At 40.7% G+C, this 14144-nt stretch overlaps 2 protein-coding genes across 7 annotated transcripts in view; one reads left to right on the plus strand and one right to left on the minus strand.

Moving 5' to 3' along the window:
- LOC136848993 (protein-L-histidine N-pros-methyltransferase-like) overlaps positions 1-13988 on the plus strand; it is a 323363-nt gene extending 309375 nt beyond the window's left edge. For all 4 annotated transcript variants that reach the window (XM_067121814.1, XM_067121811.1, XM_067121813.1 and 1 more), the window contains exons 3-4: positions 3497-3684; positions 13628-13988. In XM_067121814.1, coding sequence (XP_066977915.1) covers positions 3497-3684; positions 13628-13908 — 469 coding nt within the window. In that variant the 3' untranslated portion in view covers positions 13909-13988. The remainder of the gene's footprint in view (positions 1-3496; positions 3685-13627) is intronic.
- LOC136848992 (coiled-coil domain-containing protein 22 homolog) overlaps positions 13004-14144 on the minus strand; it is a 63163-nt gene continuing 62022 nt past the window's right edge. For 2 of the 3 annotated variants that reach the window (XR_010856190.1, XR_010856189.1), the window contains exons 14-15: positions 13181-13247; positions 13004-13042 (exon numbers count right to left, since the gene is read on the minus strand). Coding sequence is in view for 1 of the 3 variants with exons in the window: in XM_067121810.1 (XP_066977911.1) it covers positions 13244-13247 (4 nt within the window). In the remaining 2 variants the exon portion in view is untranslated. Of the gene's footprint in view, positions 13248-14144 lie in introns of all 3 variants that reach the window. The other variant, XM_067121810.1, reaches the window with a different exon arrangement.

Consider the following 14144-nt stretch of genomic DNA (forward strand, 5'->3'; position numbering starts at 1 on the left):
AAACTTAGACTAACCAGCATACTCTGTTGCTAAACACTTTAGTTAAAATGTGCATAATCTTTGGCAAGATGTATTTGAAAAATGGCAGAAGCAAACACAGAATGAAGCAGAATCACGAATTAACACTGAAAACTTAAGTTACATGCAAGTGTTTCTGCCTTATCGAAATAAATAAATATTTACTTCATCCGTAAAGAGTGCTTCCATTCACAAAACAACAGCTCTGTGGCGCAATACGATTTTGAAAGTATTTTCTTTCCTTTGTTTAAATGTTTGACGTATTTCACTGGAGAATGCCATGTCTAGTTATTCTTAGATTTTGTTAACTCATTTCATCCTAATATTAGTTTTACTATAGGAAAAGAATGCAATCACTGCATTTCTTTTTTTATTTTGGTCTCTCGTTCTGAGGGTAAGTTTGTGAATGGCAGTTTTGGAATGAAAACGTTTACAAGCCCCAGCCTTGGGCTGAGCTTTTTTTTAGCCATTGTACACCCCAGTGTTCAAGTCTGATTCTTGCAGAACTATTATTCCCAGAATATTTTCCCCTACGCTCCAACTGGAATAACTTTCCAGTAGAAGTAAGATTTCTAGAGACTTAGTTCAGGAATAATTGTTTTTCAGTTTTTCGTTTTTATGTCCCATTAGTGTAATGTCACATATATACTTTTACCTTACATTATGTATTTTTAAAGTGTTATTAATCATGGCTGTTTTTAAACTTTTATAACTGGTCAGTTTAGTTCTGTATTTCATTTGATTTCATGTAATTCTGTAGATAAATGACCCAAATGATAGGGAAACTATGAATTCCCGAAAGCTCGGCTGTGCCTATGTACGATATTAAGTAATAGCGTCTGCGATGTTAACACGTATTCTGTCCACCCTGTTCCACCTTTCACTAAAAGGAAAGTAGCATCGACGCCCATTTCCAGAATTATGTTTCAGACCAGTAGTTCAGATTCTGTGGAAAACCAGTTTGGAGCAACATAAGATCAGTAAGTCACGTTTTGAGACTATAGCTCCACTGAAATCTTAGTGTGCTGCACATTCAGCCATAACATCATTAAAGAGCCTCTGACGGCCGCACATTAATTACCGGACATGTCATTTTGTAAATATTTTATGTCCTCCCTCGTAGTTAGGCCTATACTTAAGATAAGGGAGCACATGGTCTATTTTCCAAGAAAATATTCCAAGAGAAAATAAATGAAAAGTGGATTTCGCACGTCAGGGAGAAATGTGAAAGAACAAGAGGTCTTATGATATTGTTCATTAGGCCAGCAAGTTAGTAATCATTTTCTTCCTCATTAGACCTATGCATGTTATCCCGTTTTCTCGTGATGGACGTGTTATCTCCTTTCGAGTCTGAGGTATGTTTCTCCTCCGTTAAGTCTCATTCATTTGCAGATCCCCATAGGAGGGTAGTAGGCTACCGTCAGTTCACCTCACGCGGTGCACCGTAGGCAATACCAAAGGGTGTTTGCAGCTCAGGGCCAGTGATGCAGCTTTACTGCGGCCCTTAGCACGTTGCAGCCACTTGCTTTACAACCAGTCCCGGTTCCTTTATCCATCTTGCTGTCCAACCTCTCTGATTATTACTTCATAGTGCAACAATGGGTTCGTTCCACTTTTAGATCCTTGTGCTTCACCTCATGTATTGTGTGGAGTATCTCTATAGCTTGCTATTCAACTGCTCCCTCTTTTCACTGTCTTGAGTGCCCCAGTGCAGTGCTTGGCTCTAGGGAATAAAATTTATGATGCATTCAATAGCATCATATTAACTTCAATTATCTGAATACCTTGCATTTTGTTGAAAGTGCTGAAAATCAATCTTAATGTCGTAATTAAAGATCGAAGAGAGAGAGAGAGAGAGAGTCAAAGTTGCATATGTGAATTTTCTTTCTTGTGTATTAAAATGTGGCTTAAGTTTTTTATTGACTTTTTATCTTTTTGCCATGTTGCAGTTTTTAATTTCGTGCTCACCATCACAACAAATGTGTCTGACCTATTCAGAGTTATTTTAGAGCTGCCTTTTTACCTAATTCGCCACTAATAAACTACGTAATTTAGGTGTTGGTGCCTTTTTTACAAGATATCCGCAAGGTATTACATTGGGATTGTTGACATGCTCCTTATGAATATATGCACTTTATAGAAAATAACATGGCGAGTGATTTTATTAGGTTTTGATATGAGAGAGAGAGAGAGAGAGAGAGAGAAAAAAATACACAGTTTGTCGTAGATGTTTCAGTACGAGATGAACTCCCCTTTCAGTAATCGAACAATAACTATGTTTTATTTATTATGTGTCTTCAACCATTGTAACTTATACTTTAGAATTGTGTGGTTTATAGCAATTAAATGAAATAATGAGATCCATGAAAGTATCAGAGCAAAACAATAGAATTGCAAAACTGATAAACAAGGGAAAAACTGACGTAAAATCGTTTGATGGAGAAACAAGTTATTCACTTGTATTTAAACTTAGAAATATACTCAAGAGCAATGGTTTGCTCAAAAACGTTTTTAAAATTGGACAAATTTAGACTTGTAATTCTAAGTTGAAAACTGTTATCATATGCCGTCTCTTAACTTTGCGAAACATTAATATTTACATTATTTGGACCCTTAACCGAATATGCAAATCAGTAATGAGATTTGTTTGTAACTGTGGTAATGAAGTTGATAAGGGTACTATTTCAGTTTACACCAGCATATCTTTACACTGATATATCCTATAATAGGAGAATATATGCTACTGCATGCTGGCAGATATAATTTTTAATCAGCCTTATTTGAAAGATCTTATTGGGGATTTTTTCTTTTGGCCCAGCAGTGTTCTGCCTTTTAAACAGGGATAGTAAAATATAATTTTAAAAATCTTAGACTTCATAAACGTTCAGGTAACTCAGGTTACGAAGAATTGGAAGTTTTGGACTTTAAATTAATCTCGTTAAAGACTTCTATCATGGAATATGGATTCATGGAAATTGCGTTCATAGTAATTTTCTTTATTCTTTTATAGGAAGCTTGATAATTCATTACAAAATTACAGGTAAGTTCTAGAGGGAAGACTAAAACTGAAATACACGTCGCCAAAAGACAACGTAAAAGAATATTCAAAGTTTATACAATAAAATCAAGATTTCTTCATTTTTTAATTCTTCATTGATGGACCACCCCAACCGTTTATCCATCAGTTATAAATTTATGTATATATGTTGCTTGTCATGAATTTTAAAGGAGGGAAAAGAACGGTACCTTGGGTTGTTCGCATAGAAGCCATCAATTTTTTCTCGAGTTTTCGCAAAATATCATAACCAAAAGCTAGCCTATGAGAATTTCAAACACGGATATTGTAACGAAACTGAAAATCAGAAAACTGTGTAACGGGGTTAACTTTCATTTCTCATGTAAAGAGTATTCTTTTAGGAAGAATAACGAGAATAGTTTTATTAAGTCCAGCAAGATAACAATGACCGATTGTCTTCAGGGTGCTGGATACCTGGAAATGGATGGACGAAACTGAAAGCATCCGGTATGACGTCATCACTGCTTTAAATCTTTTGGATCGCTGTGACACCCCGAGAACGCTTCTCCGAGATATCCATAAGAAGTTGACCGACCACGGGTCTCTTGTCATTGCTTTGGTCCTGCCTTTCTGTCCCTACGTCGAAACAGGTGAGTCTCTGGAATGTTGGCTGTTTTCCCATGAAAAAAAAATTAGAAATCCATTGCCATTATATTTTTGGCCTTTGTTGACCTGAAGTTTCCCATTTTATTATAAGTGATCGTTTGATGAAAACAGAAGTTTTATCATTCAAGGTCTTTCGTATTTTTTTCTGGTAGTTTTGCATATACAAGGCATTTTAGTAATAACATCTTCGTTCCCTCGTTTTGGAAACAGTTCCACTCGGAAAAAATACATATTCTGCTCATCCCCTACCTCTTTTTCCATTTCTAACACACGCACGCACAACCACACACACGTGAGCGCGCACGCAAGCACACCCGAAACATACAACAGTATGCAATTCATCCATTCACAGAAATTTATGAGTATTATAAAAATAATTCTGTTAAATCGTTATTTCTTCATTGCAGAATTAATACTCGATGCAAATTATTCAATATAAGAGCTGAAAATAGTCTAGCAAGACGAAAAATGTTTAAAGACCAATTTATTTGTGAAATCCTTAATTTGCAAGCGTCAGTGTCCTAGAAAAAAAGTTGATAGAATGAGCTAAATCCTCCCATCATCCAAGCCACAGAAAAAACCTGAATTAGAGTACAGTCCGTAAAATTGGCCTGATTACCGTTTTTCATTGGTAATTAACTCTGAAAATGGTTGGTTATTCTAGTCTGCTGCAATTATTGCATAGTTTATTACCTAGGTTTATTTTATTTCATTTTTGTCGTAAGGTATACTTATAGGAATTCAGTCCTTTTTTTGCCATATAATTCCTTCATAATATGCTTAAACCCACACCGTCTACTCACCTACTTACTGTACACCACAGCACCTTTATCTTGCTGCTGCAAACAATTCATCACCTACCCCAGCAAGTATGGCAGGAACATCAGTTCAGCCTTGTCGACAAAATTTAAGACAACTCTAAGACGTACATTACAATAAATTTTATTCTGCAGCCTCAGCTGAAACAGCATTTTATTAATTGATAAGTTGAATGCACTCTCAATGAGACCATGTGGTCTTTAGTACCTAGATTTTAGCCCACTTCATTACAGTGACAATTTCTGTAAATTTCAGTTAACTCTAAGGGTAGCATGCTACAGAAATTTACAACTCATTATTAAAACGAATTCATGCATGGCTAATTTTCTGTATTTTATTTCAAAGTCATAACGTTGAAAGTTACTCATGCAAGAATATCTCTTAATATTGTATTGTACATGAAGATAATAACCTAAAAAAAAAAGTAATAAAAACAGCTCAAGGATGATGCATGCAAGACTTTATATATCTGGCATTAAGGATTAAAATTAATAAGAGTCCCAGGTCTAAGCCATAGGCTAAGCACTGGGACAAAAGGATGAATGAGTAATGAAACTTCAAAAATGTGCAGAGAGGCATAGCTCCACACTAGAACACATGCACATATTAAATACATTTACTCAAGTTTCCATCTGCACCACAAAAATAATATAAAAAAACTGAGTAATGATAAAAAATTCGATATATATTATATATATATATATATATATATATATATATATATATATATATATATATATATATATATATATATATATATATATATATATATATATATATATATATATATATATATATATATATATATATATATATATATATTAGTATATTAGTTGCCCAGAGGGCTTTTGTATTTTCATAAATTACTTTCTATACTTTATCAATTATCATGGTTGTGTTTGTATCCATGGGGAAAACAGTTTCCCATCTGACGTACTATTGCTGGACATTATAACTTCTTTGATCGGACATGACATCTCCTTGCAATGGAATGCCTTAATATACCATTATCTTAAAGTGTAACTGTAGCCAAGTAAATAAAATAAATTGTCTTTGCCCATCATCATTGGGCTAATGGTTACATGTGATTCATAAAAAGAATAGGACAAGGATGAGCATGGAAATATCTAAGGAGACATCAGAGTCCTCTAAGCTGTCAGGTTAAGGGTTGCTGGAAATCCGTGTGATAGTGGAACACCTGGAACCAACGCGATATCTGGTGTGACCAGTGTCAGTGCTGGAGTCCAACAACTGATGGGGTACTGGTTGCGTCTATGACAACTGTATCTCTCATTCAGTGCAGAGCTGGGGAAGATCTGTAACACAATTGACATGCTCATTCAGAGTCTGGATGGTCAAGTGACTTTGTTCCATGTAATTAGAATAGCCAGTTTCACATCAAACACCACACCAATGGTTGTGGTAGTATAACGCACTATTAAGTTGTTGAAGCAAACTCCTTCCTTGCACCCCATCACACATGCCATCATACCTGGTAGCTCATACCTGGTAGCTGGAGTGACCCGTCCTTAAGAGCAGCCCTTCCAACCGTGACGGGCAACACTGCAACCAGGGATGCAAAGCAACAACGGAACATGCTGAAAGAATATTTTTCATCGGCTGAAGGCTCAGTGCATTGGCAGGAGAACATGATTTAGTTACTTTCCTGTATACTTGATTATTGTATTTACTTAAATGTCTGTTCATGCATCTGTTTTGGACTTATTTAAAATTCAGTAATGTATACTTTTTAACTGTCTTTTCAGGTTCAGTTTGCCCTCTTTGTTTGTGTACTTTTATTAAATCAACTGATTTAAATAAAAGATATTGTTCAAATCCATGATATATTCTCATCAATACTTAGTCATTGGAAGAGGATAGAGCCAGACATGATATTGCAAATTATATTTGATATTTAATAAATATAAATTTGCAATTTAATAAACATAAAAATGTGTATAGAAAAAATATTTTGCCCTTTGTAATAAAAATTACAAAAATTATCATTACTATAGAATCATATCAGAATAGATTATCTTTTTGATGAGTTACCTTCTCTCTGATATTTGTGACAGTGTATAACACTGACTTGCTTATTTTTGTCTGCCTGTTAAATTACGTTTCTGTGCCCATAAGTTACATATAGTATTTTGGACCTATTTATCAGTAATGTATACTTAGTGTATTCAGGGTCATTTTGCCCTCTTTATTTGTGTACTTGTATTTGAGCTACTTCATTTAATACAAGATATTTTTCAAATCCATGATATATTATTCTCATCAATACTTAGTAATTGGAAAGAGGATAGAGCTAGATATGATATTGTAAATATATATTTAATATCAAAAACAAACATATTATATTTATAAAGAAAAATGTACAGCCACTCATATTTATTGTATGCTTGTGTAATTTTTTTTTGTATAAGTACTATACACGTCCGCACACACGACAAATAAACTTTAATTTAAAATTAATGCTGAAGTTTGTTGAGGAATGTCGTCTATTGACAGGTTGCTGAGGTCCTTCGGGGTGGAGGTCACTGAGGGCCCAACCAGCTGTGCCTGTAGAGCTGTCAGCTGTACACTGCCTGAATGTGCAGGAGGTGGGCCAAAAACCCATGGTGACGTGCAGGCTGGTTTGCAGGCACTGCAGGTGCCGGACTGTCTGCTGTCACTGCCAGGATGTAGGGCATCAGGCTCCGCAACGGCCTCATGACGCCCTCTTTGGAGGCACACATGTAGTGCTAAATGGCACCGAGGACTTCCATCTTCAGAGTCACCCTCAGGTGAGGTGACACCTCAGTGCAGTCGTGCTCCACCTCTTCAAAAAATTTGCACCAGTAGAGGATGCTGGGGTCACGTGGAGGTGCCTGGATGTAGGCCATCATATCCTCCCGGAGGGCCTGTGCCTTGGTGATGGCCACGTCAAAGAGCTCTAAAACTTGGGTTTTCCTGGTCTTGGTGCCTGATGCATCATCAACCAGAGACACCGAGGGAGTTGGTGTAGGGGCAGGAGCACACAGCAACAGCAGCAGGCAGGTCCAGAGCTTGGGTAGAGAGGGCGGCAGCGGCATGAACAGACTGTAAAAATAGGAGGAACATATATGAGAAAATGGTATAAAAAATGTACTGTGAATGAATGGAACTTATGTGATAACGATATAATCAGTAATAATTAAGCATGGAAACACATAAAGACATACCCATCGGAAGTCCCAACATCTTTGGCTTCCTTTGACGCACGATGTAGGGCTTCAGAAAGTGGAAGATGCTGAGGATCCACTTCTCCCGGTCCACCAGCCGTCTACCCATCCCTTGGCCACTCTTCTCTGCCGTGAGCTGCCCAAATTGGCTCCTGAGGGACGTAAACCACGTCCTCAGTTCACGGCCACTCACGGGAGGAACAAGTGACTGGCCCATTTCTTCAAATGCCCTCCAGACCTTTGCCTTGTCTTTGTAGGCTGTGAGGCCCTTGTTGTAGATGAACTCGGCCTCGTTCTCCAGGCACTCGCCAACAAGCCTCTCGTTGTGGATGCCTTCTTCATGGGGGTTGCTTCGGGCCAACAGGTAGAGCAATCTGTAATCGTCAGGAAGTATCTTGCTCCTCTGGACTGCGGAAGGGGGCCGACGACGTTGAGGTGGATATGGCCGAAGCGCTGACATGGTTGGGGAAATTCGCCGATCCCTGATTCCGTGTGGCGAGATGTTTTGCTCGTCTGGCATGCTATGCAGTTCCTGACGTACGAACTTGTTGGCCACAAGGCGCACCGTTGTGCGCCCTGAAGGATGGGAGAGACCATGTATCACGTCAAACGCCTGATTTTCCTTGAAGCTGGCACAAGGGGCAAGGGCGGCCTGTGCTGGTGTTGCAGAGGAGCGTTGTTCTGGCGTTTCCTAAGGGCATGTCTTCCCACTTCCGTGCCGTCAGTGACGTTCTATAGGCTGCCGTCTCAGGGTCCGCTGCTTGCTCCTTCGCCAAGTCTTCGTAATCGATGCTGAGCTGGAGGGAGTTTATTTCTACTCTCGACAGGGCGTCGGCTACTGGTTTTTTTCTCCCAGGGACGTATTTGATGGTGCAGCCAAAATTCTGAAATGGCAGTTAGGTGCTGCTGCTGTCTTGCAGACCATGCGTCTCCCTGCTTTGCGAAGGTGTGTGTCAGGGGTTTGTGGTCCATCAGGATGGTGAATTCGATGCCCTCCAGCAGGTACTTGAAGTGCCTTACGGCCTGGTAGATAGCCAGCAGTTCCCTGTCGAAGGCACTGTAGTGGGTTTCGGCTGGTGAGAACTTGCTGCTGAAGAAGGCCAAGGGCTAAGGGACACCGTTCACCACAGGCAATGTTGCTGGCGTCCGTTGTTAACCTAAGGGTGGCTGCGGGGTTGTGGTGTGTCAGAGTCGTGGCACTGACAAGGGCTGCCTTCGTTTCACTGAATGCCTTCTGCTGCAGCGCTTCCCAGGTCAGTGCCTTTGGCTTTCCCTTCAGGACTGATGTTAGTGGGTACATGATTCGGGTGATGTTGGGGATGAACCGTCTGTAGTAAGTAATTTATCATCCCCAGAAACTCCTGCAGGGCCTTGATGTTTTGGGGTTCTGGGAACTTCTCTATGGCCTTCACCTTAGATGTCGTCAGATGTACTCCTGCAGGTGAGATTTTGTGCCTGAGGAAATCTATTTTTTCCTTCCCGAAGATGCACTTGTCGAACCTCACCACTAGGGCGCTCTCCTGTAGACGTTTTAGGGCTGCCTGGACGTGTTGAAGGTGTTCCTCGGGCAACTTGAAGAAGTTTAGGATGTCATCGACGTAGCAGACACAGAAGGGCAGGTCCCCCAAAACGGTGTCCATCAGTCACTGGAATGTGGCACCTGCGTTTCTGAGACCGAATGTTGAATAGAAGAATGTATAGGTCCCAAAAAGCGTTATTATTGTGGTCTTTGGGACATCGTTGGGGTGTACAGGGACTTGGAAATATGATTTGAGCAGGTCCATTTTGGAGAAGATTTTTGCCCTGTGGAGTGCATTCGTCAGGTTCTACATGTTTGGGAGGGGGTAGTGGTCTGGTGTCGTGACTACGTTTAGGCGGCAGTAATCTCTGCACAGCCTCCATGAGCCATCCGCCTTTTTTTTACCATGTGGAGGGGTGATGCCCACGGACTTGATGCTTTTTTGCAGACGCCCATTTGTTCCATCTCTGTGAAGGCCCGTTTGGCGTCTTTTGGCTTTTGTGGGGACAGGCGCCGGAACTTTGCATGAGTTGGTGGGCCTGTCGTGATGTGATGGAATATGCCGTGCTTTGCTGAAGCCCCCGGTGACTGTCTTAGCTCCGGTTTCAACACGTCCGGAAACTCCTGTAGGAGGGACATGTAGCTGCTGGAGGCTGTGGAGCAGATGGCGGCATCCCCGGTCCTTTGGCAAGCTGGCAGGAGTGGCAGGTTCCTGTATCCAGCAGTCGTTCCCTTCCAACGTCGATGAGAAGTTCGTGGTGTCCTAGGAAATCTCTGCCCAGCAGCGGGAACTTAACATCCGTGACAATGAAGGGCCAGTGGTATCTGCGGCCCAGGATGGAGATAATCCATGTCATTGTGCCGTATGTGCGGATGGGTGTCCCGTTTGCTGCGACGAGGGCATTTGTTGAGTCAGGTGTCTTCTTAAGATCTTCCTTCATCGGTGGGAAGACGGATTGCATTGCCCCTGTGTCTACAAGCAGGTGGTGCTTGGAGATTTAATCTTTGATGGAAAAACCTGCTGGTCGGAGGGAACTCGGTTTTGTGGCCACTGCTGTTACTTGTGGCCGCTGACATCGTTTTTTGGAAAGGAACATGGGTGTTTGCAGTACTTTGGTTTGGCGCTGAATTTCTTGTGGTAGAAGCACCATGCCGCAAATGATTTCCCCCCTGTTTTCTTTTGGTTTCTTTTTGAAAACGTTTTCTTTTACTTTGGTTTCTTTTTCTTGTGAAAACGATGTTGATCTCTCCATCGGTTTCTTTTTGAAAACGATCGATTGTTGCTCTCCGTCAGGCTGCAGGCTTCCAGGGCGGTGGCTGCAAGGGTGGGGATGTGTTCCGAGGCCTTGGTGGCCTCGTGTACCGTCTGGGCGATGTCCATGAATGTCCCAGTGTCGAGGGCATCATGAATTGGTAGACTATTCAACATCAAGTAAAGTCAAGGTACTACTGTACACAGAGTATTATGAAGAATGGTTACTCAAAAGTACTTGTCCTTCAGTTCTCATGAACATAAGAAGTTCCTCCTATCTTTGATGTTCCTCCTATCTTTGATGGGTAATTGAGCCATACCTATCAAAAGACTAGTAAAACACAGATTTGTGACATAAACTTGTCTGGGAAGACGTAAAGCATCGGTCTCTAACCCCTGGTCATGTTCCCAAACAGTGAACCCAAACATGACCAGGGAACTAGTACTAAAGGACTTCTAATGTTGCTTTTCTCCCAAATTGCTTCCACCCCTGTCAAGAAGACAGAGAAATATTTAAGTTTGGAGAACAAAGTGTATCAAGAAGGGAAGGAGAAAGTCTGAATGCTACCAAAGAACTGCTAAGGAAATTATTCTGCTCTCTGCACCCGCCACTACATGCAAAAGAGGTTACTCTCCATCATGGGAGGAAAATGGAAATGGCCAGTCTCAGCTACCCCCCTCCTCCTCCTTCCCCAAACCTGGGATGCCAGAGGGACATTGTAAAAAGAATAACTCTATTTTACTCATGGGATAAGGATGGACTTCAAGTCTCCTCAACACTAAACAGTTCTGAAGCTAGAAATTACTTAATCAAATCTTGTTTTGAGAAAAGAGGAAAAAAGACAAATTATCTCTTGTTACAGTCAGTTCCTCCAGTAGAATGGCACTCAAAGTGCCTGAGAGGAGAACCCTACCCCTTTGCTCCAATCACCTCCATGACAGCCTTCTCATACTCAACAAGATGCTGTAGACCATTAGTGCAATTACCCCATTATATGGTTTAGACTTTAGAGGAAAGACATAGGAATGGTCTCCCACACCGCATATTAATGCAGTGAATGGAAACAGTTCTGATATAATCTCAAAAAACATAAGTCTGATAAGCAGCCCACAGACTAATTCAAACACTGCAAGTATGGAATAAGCCAAGGAAGCACCACTTGAGTTATACCCAAAGGTCACCTCCATATATGAGAACAAGGGCATGAATGATGCTGTAGTCACCTCTCAAGAGTATTTCTCTCATGATAACAAAAAGAAACAGCCTGCAAGAAATCTGGAAAAAACATGACTTTTGATCCCAATTGATCCTTAGAGGCCCATGTTACTCATCCCTCAACCTAAGAAGAAGACCCAATAGAACTCTGCTCCCCAAGGTGATACAAATTCCAAACCAAGCCAGATGAGTCTCTCATGTCAGAGAAGGTACAAGCCTTGGTGGTGGTCCTATCAAAACCCTGTCCTGACTTAAAACACCACTGGCCCCCTTGTGCAGTGCTTGGTAAAGCTGAGAAAGGAGAGGAATAAGCTTGCACCATTCCCCATACTCCCCTACCCACCACTCAGCTAGCCATGCTCATGAGAGATGGAAATTTTCAAATAACTCTTCCTGGGGAAGGATTACTCGGACCACACATGCTCTGGAGAAGATGTAGATTCATCCCAACAATTTCCTGAAGAAGGCTGGGAAGGAAAACCTTCCCTGCAACCAGTGCAAAAGCCGATCCGTAGATCAGGTGTGTGACTAACAAACAGGCTGTGCAACCTTACACCGATAGGTTGTGCAAACCTCAAAACTGATCTGGAGACCACATATGTGACTAGTGAATAGGCTGCACAAAACCTACGTGAGCAGGTTGTGTGAACCCCTCTCTGTGCAACCCCATGGAGTCATGGAAAGAAGAGTCACTCTGCTCACCTATAAAAGGATCGTGAGAACAAAATACCCTGTTGCCAGCAGTAAAATCCAATCCACAGACCAGGTACACAACTAGTGAACAGGCTGTTCAAACCTCTCACTGAGCAGGTTGTGCAAACCCCTCTCCATTTACTCTGAAGAGTTGTGGCGAGAGGACAACTCATGCACCAAGTGAACAAGCTGAAAAGCCTTGACTTGATGTGAGCCTGAGAGCCCACTTTGAAACAACACAGGGACAGACCCCAAGCTTAGGCAGGTTGTGGTGCTGACCCTACCCTGGGTAAGCCAATCATTACTAGTGACCATGCAGCCCTACCCTCCCCAAAGGGAGGAGAGTGTGCAGAAGCCTATCAAGACGTCTTACGCAGGGTCAAGGTTAACGTAGACAAAGATGAAGAAGTAGAGTGCTAACATCTCACCTACCATTCCTTATGCTGGTAATACTCACTTCACACCACAGGGCTTGTCCATTCATAAACGCCTGGCTAAGTCACACCCATTGGAGGAAGCTCACCAGGAAGGACTACTGCAACTTGAAAACCCTTTTTCAGTGCCGGAATCCATAAGATCAAGACCATTGTAACTATGAATCACCTGCCTCAGGAGATCGTGAGTGCCTCATGGACACCTGAAAAGATTATATTATTTCGTAAGTCAGAGAACAATGCAGCTGCTAATGAAATTCTTCATTCGAAGCAGTTACATTCTAAGCAAAAATGATTATGAGGTTGACCTCAACTTGAAACAAGAACCAACAAAAAGTCACCTGGTGTTGTTGTCATGCTCTTCAAGATGATAGCAAGTATTCAAAACTGTCACTTCTTCTTGGTTAACTGCAAATAAGGATAAATTTCAGAATCAAATTCTGACTAAATATTTTGATAAAGAGTACATTACTTTATATGAAAGAACATGAGGTCAACAGAGAATACTGTACACATCCATTATTGATGAAATCATCATTATTCAGTGATAGCCTTCACCAGTAGAATAGAGGGCTGCCTATTAATACTGCTTTATCAAGTTGCAGTCCTCATTGTTCACTCAGGCTGGGAGATGAGCCTTAAGTGTTCCGCTAAACTTTACGTTATTTTTAATTACCGGTAATTTGGATTTCATATTGTGAACTGTTATTTTAATGCACATACTTATAGATGATAATGCTTCCTTACATTAAAGTAGAAAAGTTACTAATAATAATTGTTTCTTACAGGCAGTGCTGACAATTTACCATCTGAAAACCTGGGAATCTCTGGATCAACTACTGAGGAACAGGTGAATTCCCTTGCTACAGAAGTATTTCCAAGTTTAGGTTTCAAACTAGTCAAGTGGACAAGACTTCCTTATTTATGTGAGGGTGACATCGACCAAGCATTTTATTGGCTTTCCGATGTAGTTTTAGTTTTGCAAAAATCTGAGAGTAGTTTATTAGGTAACAACCCATACGAAAGATTCACTGACGATGACCTTCTTGATGTCAAATCTGAATTATAACTTGAGAATCAAATGTTTCTATTGTACAGCAGTCTTGTTATTTTTCTAAAACATGAAGGTTAAGTAAATATGAAACTGGGCTTTGTATATTTTCTTAACCTTACTGTACACTGAATGCTTTAAAAGTCAAAAAGACATTTAAATGTTCCAATAACAGTTTTTAAGAGGACTGGTCAGCAGATACTGTAGGAATGTGCCTTTATTTCCTTCATCTCAGATAACATCTGTTATGTAAA

This window comes from Macrobrachium rosenbergii, chromosome 20 (assembly GCF_040412425.1).
Source record: "Macrobrachium rosenbergii isolate ZJJX-2024 chromosome 20, ASM4041242v1, whole genome shotgun sequence".
Lineage (NCBI taxonomy): Eukaryota > Metazoa > Arthropoda > Malacostraca > Decapoda > Palaemonidae > Macrobrachium > Macrobrachium rosenbergii.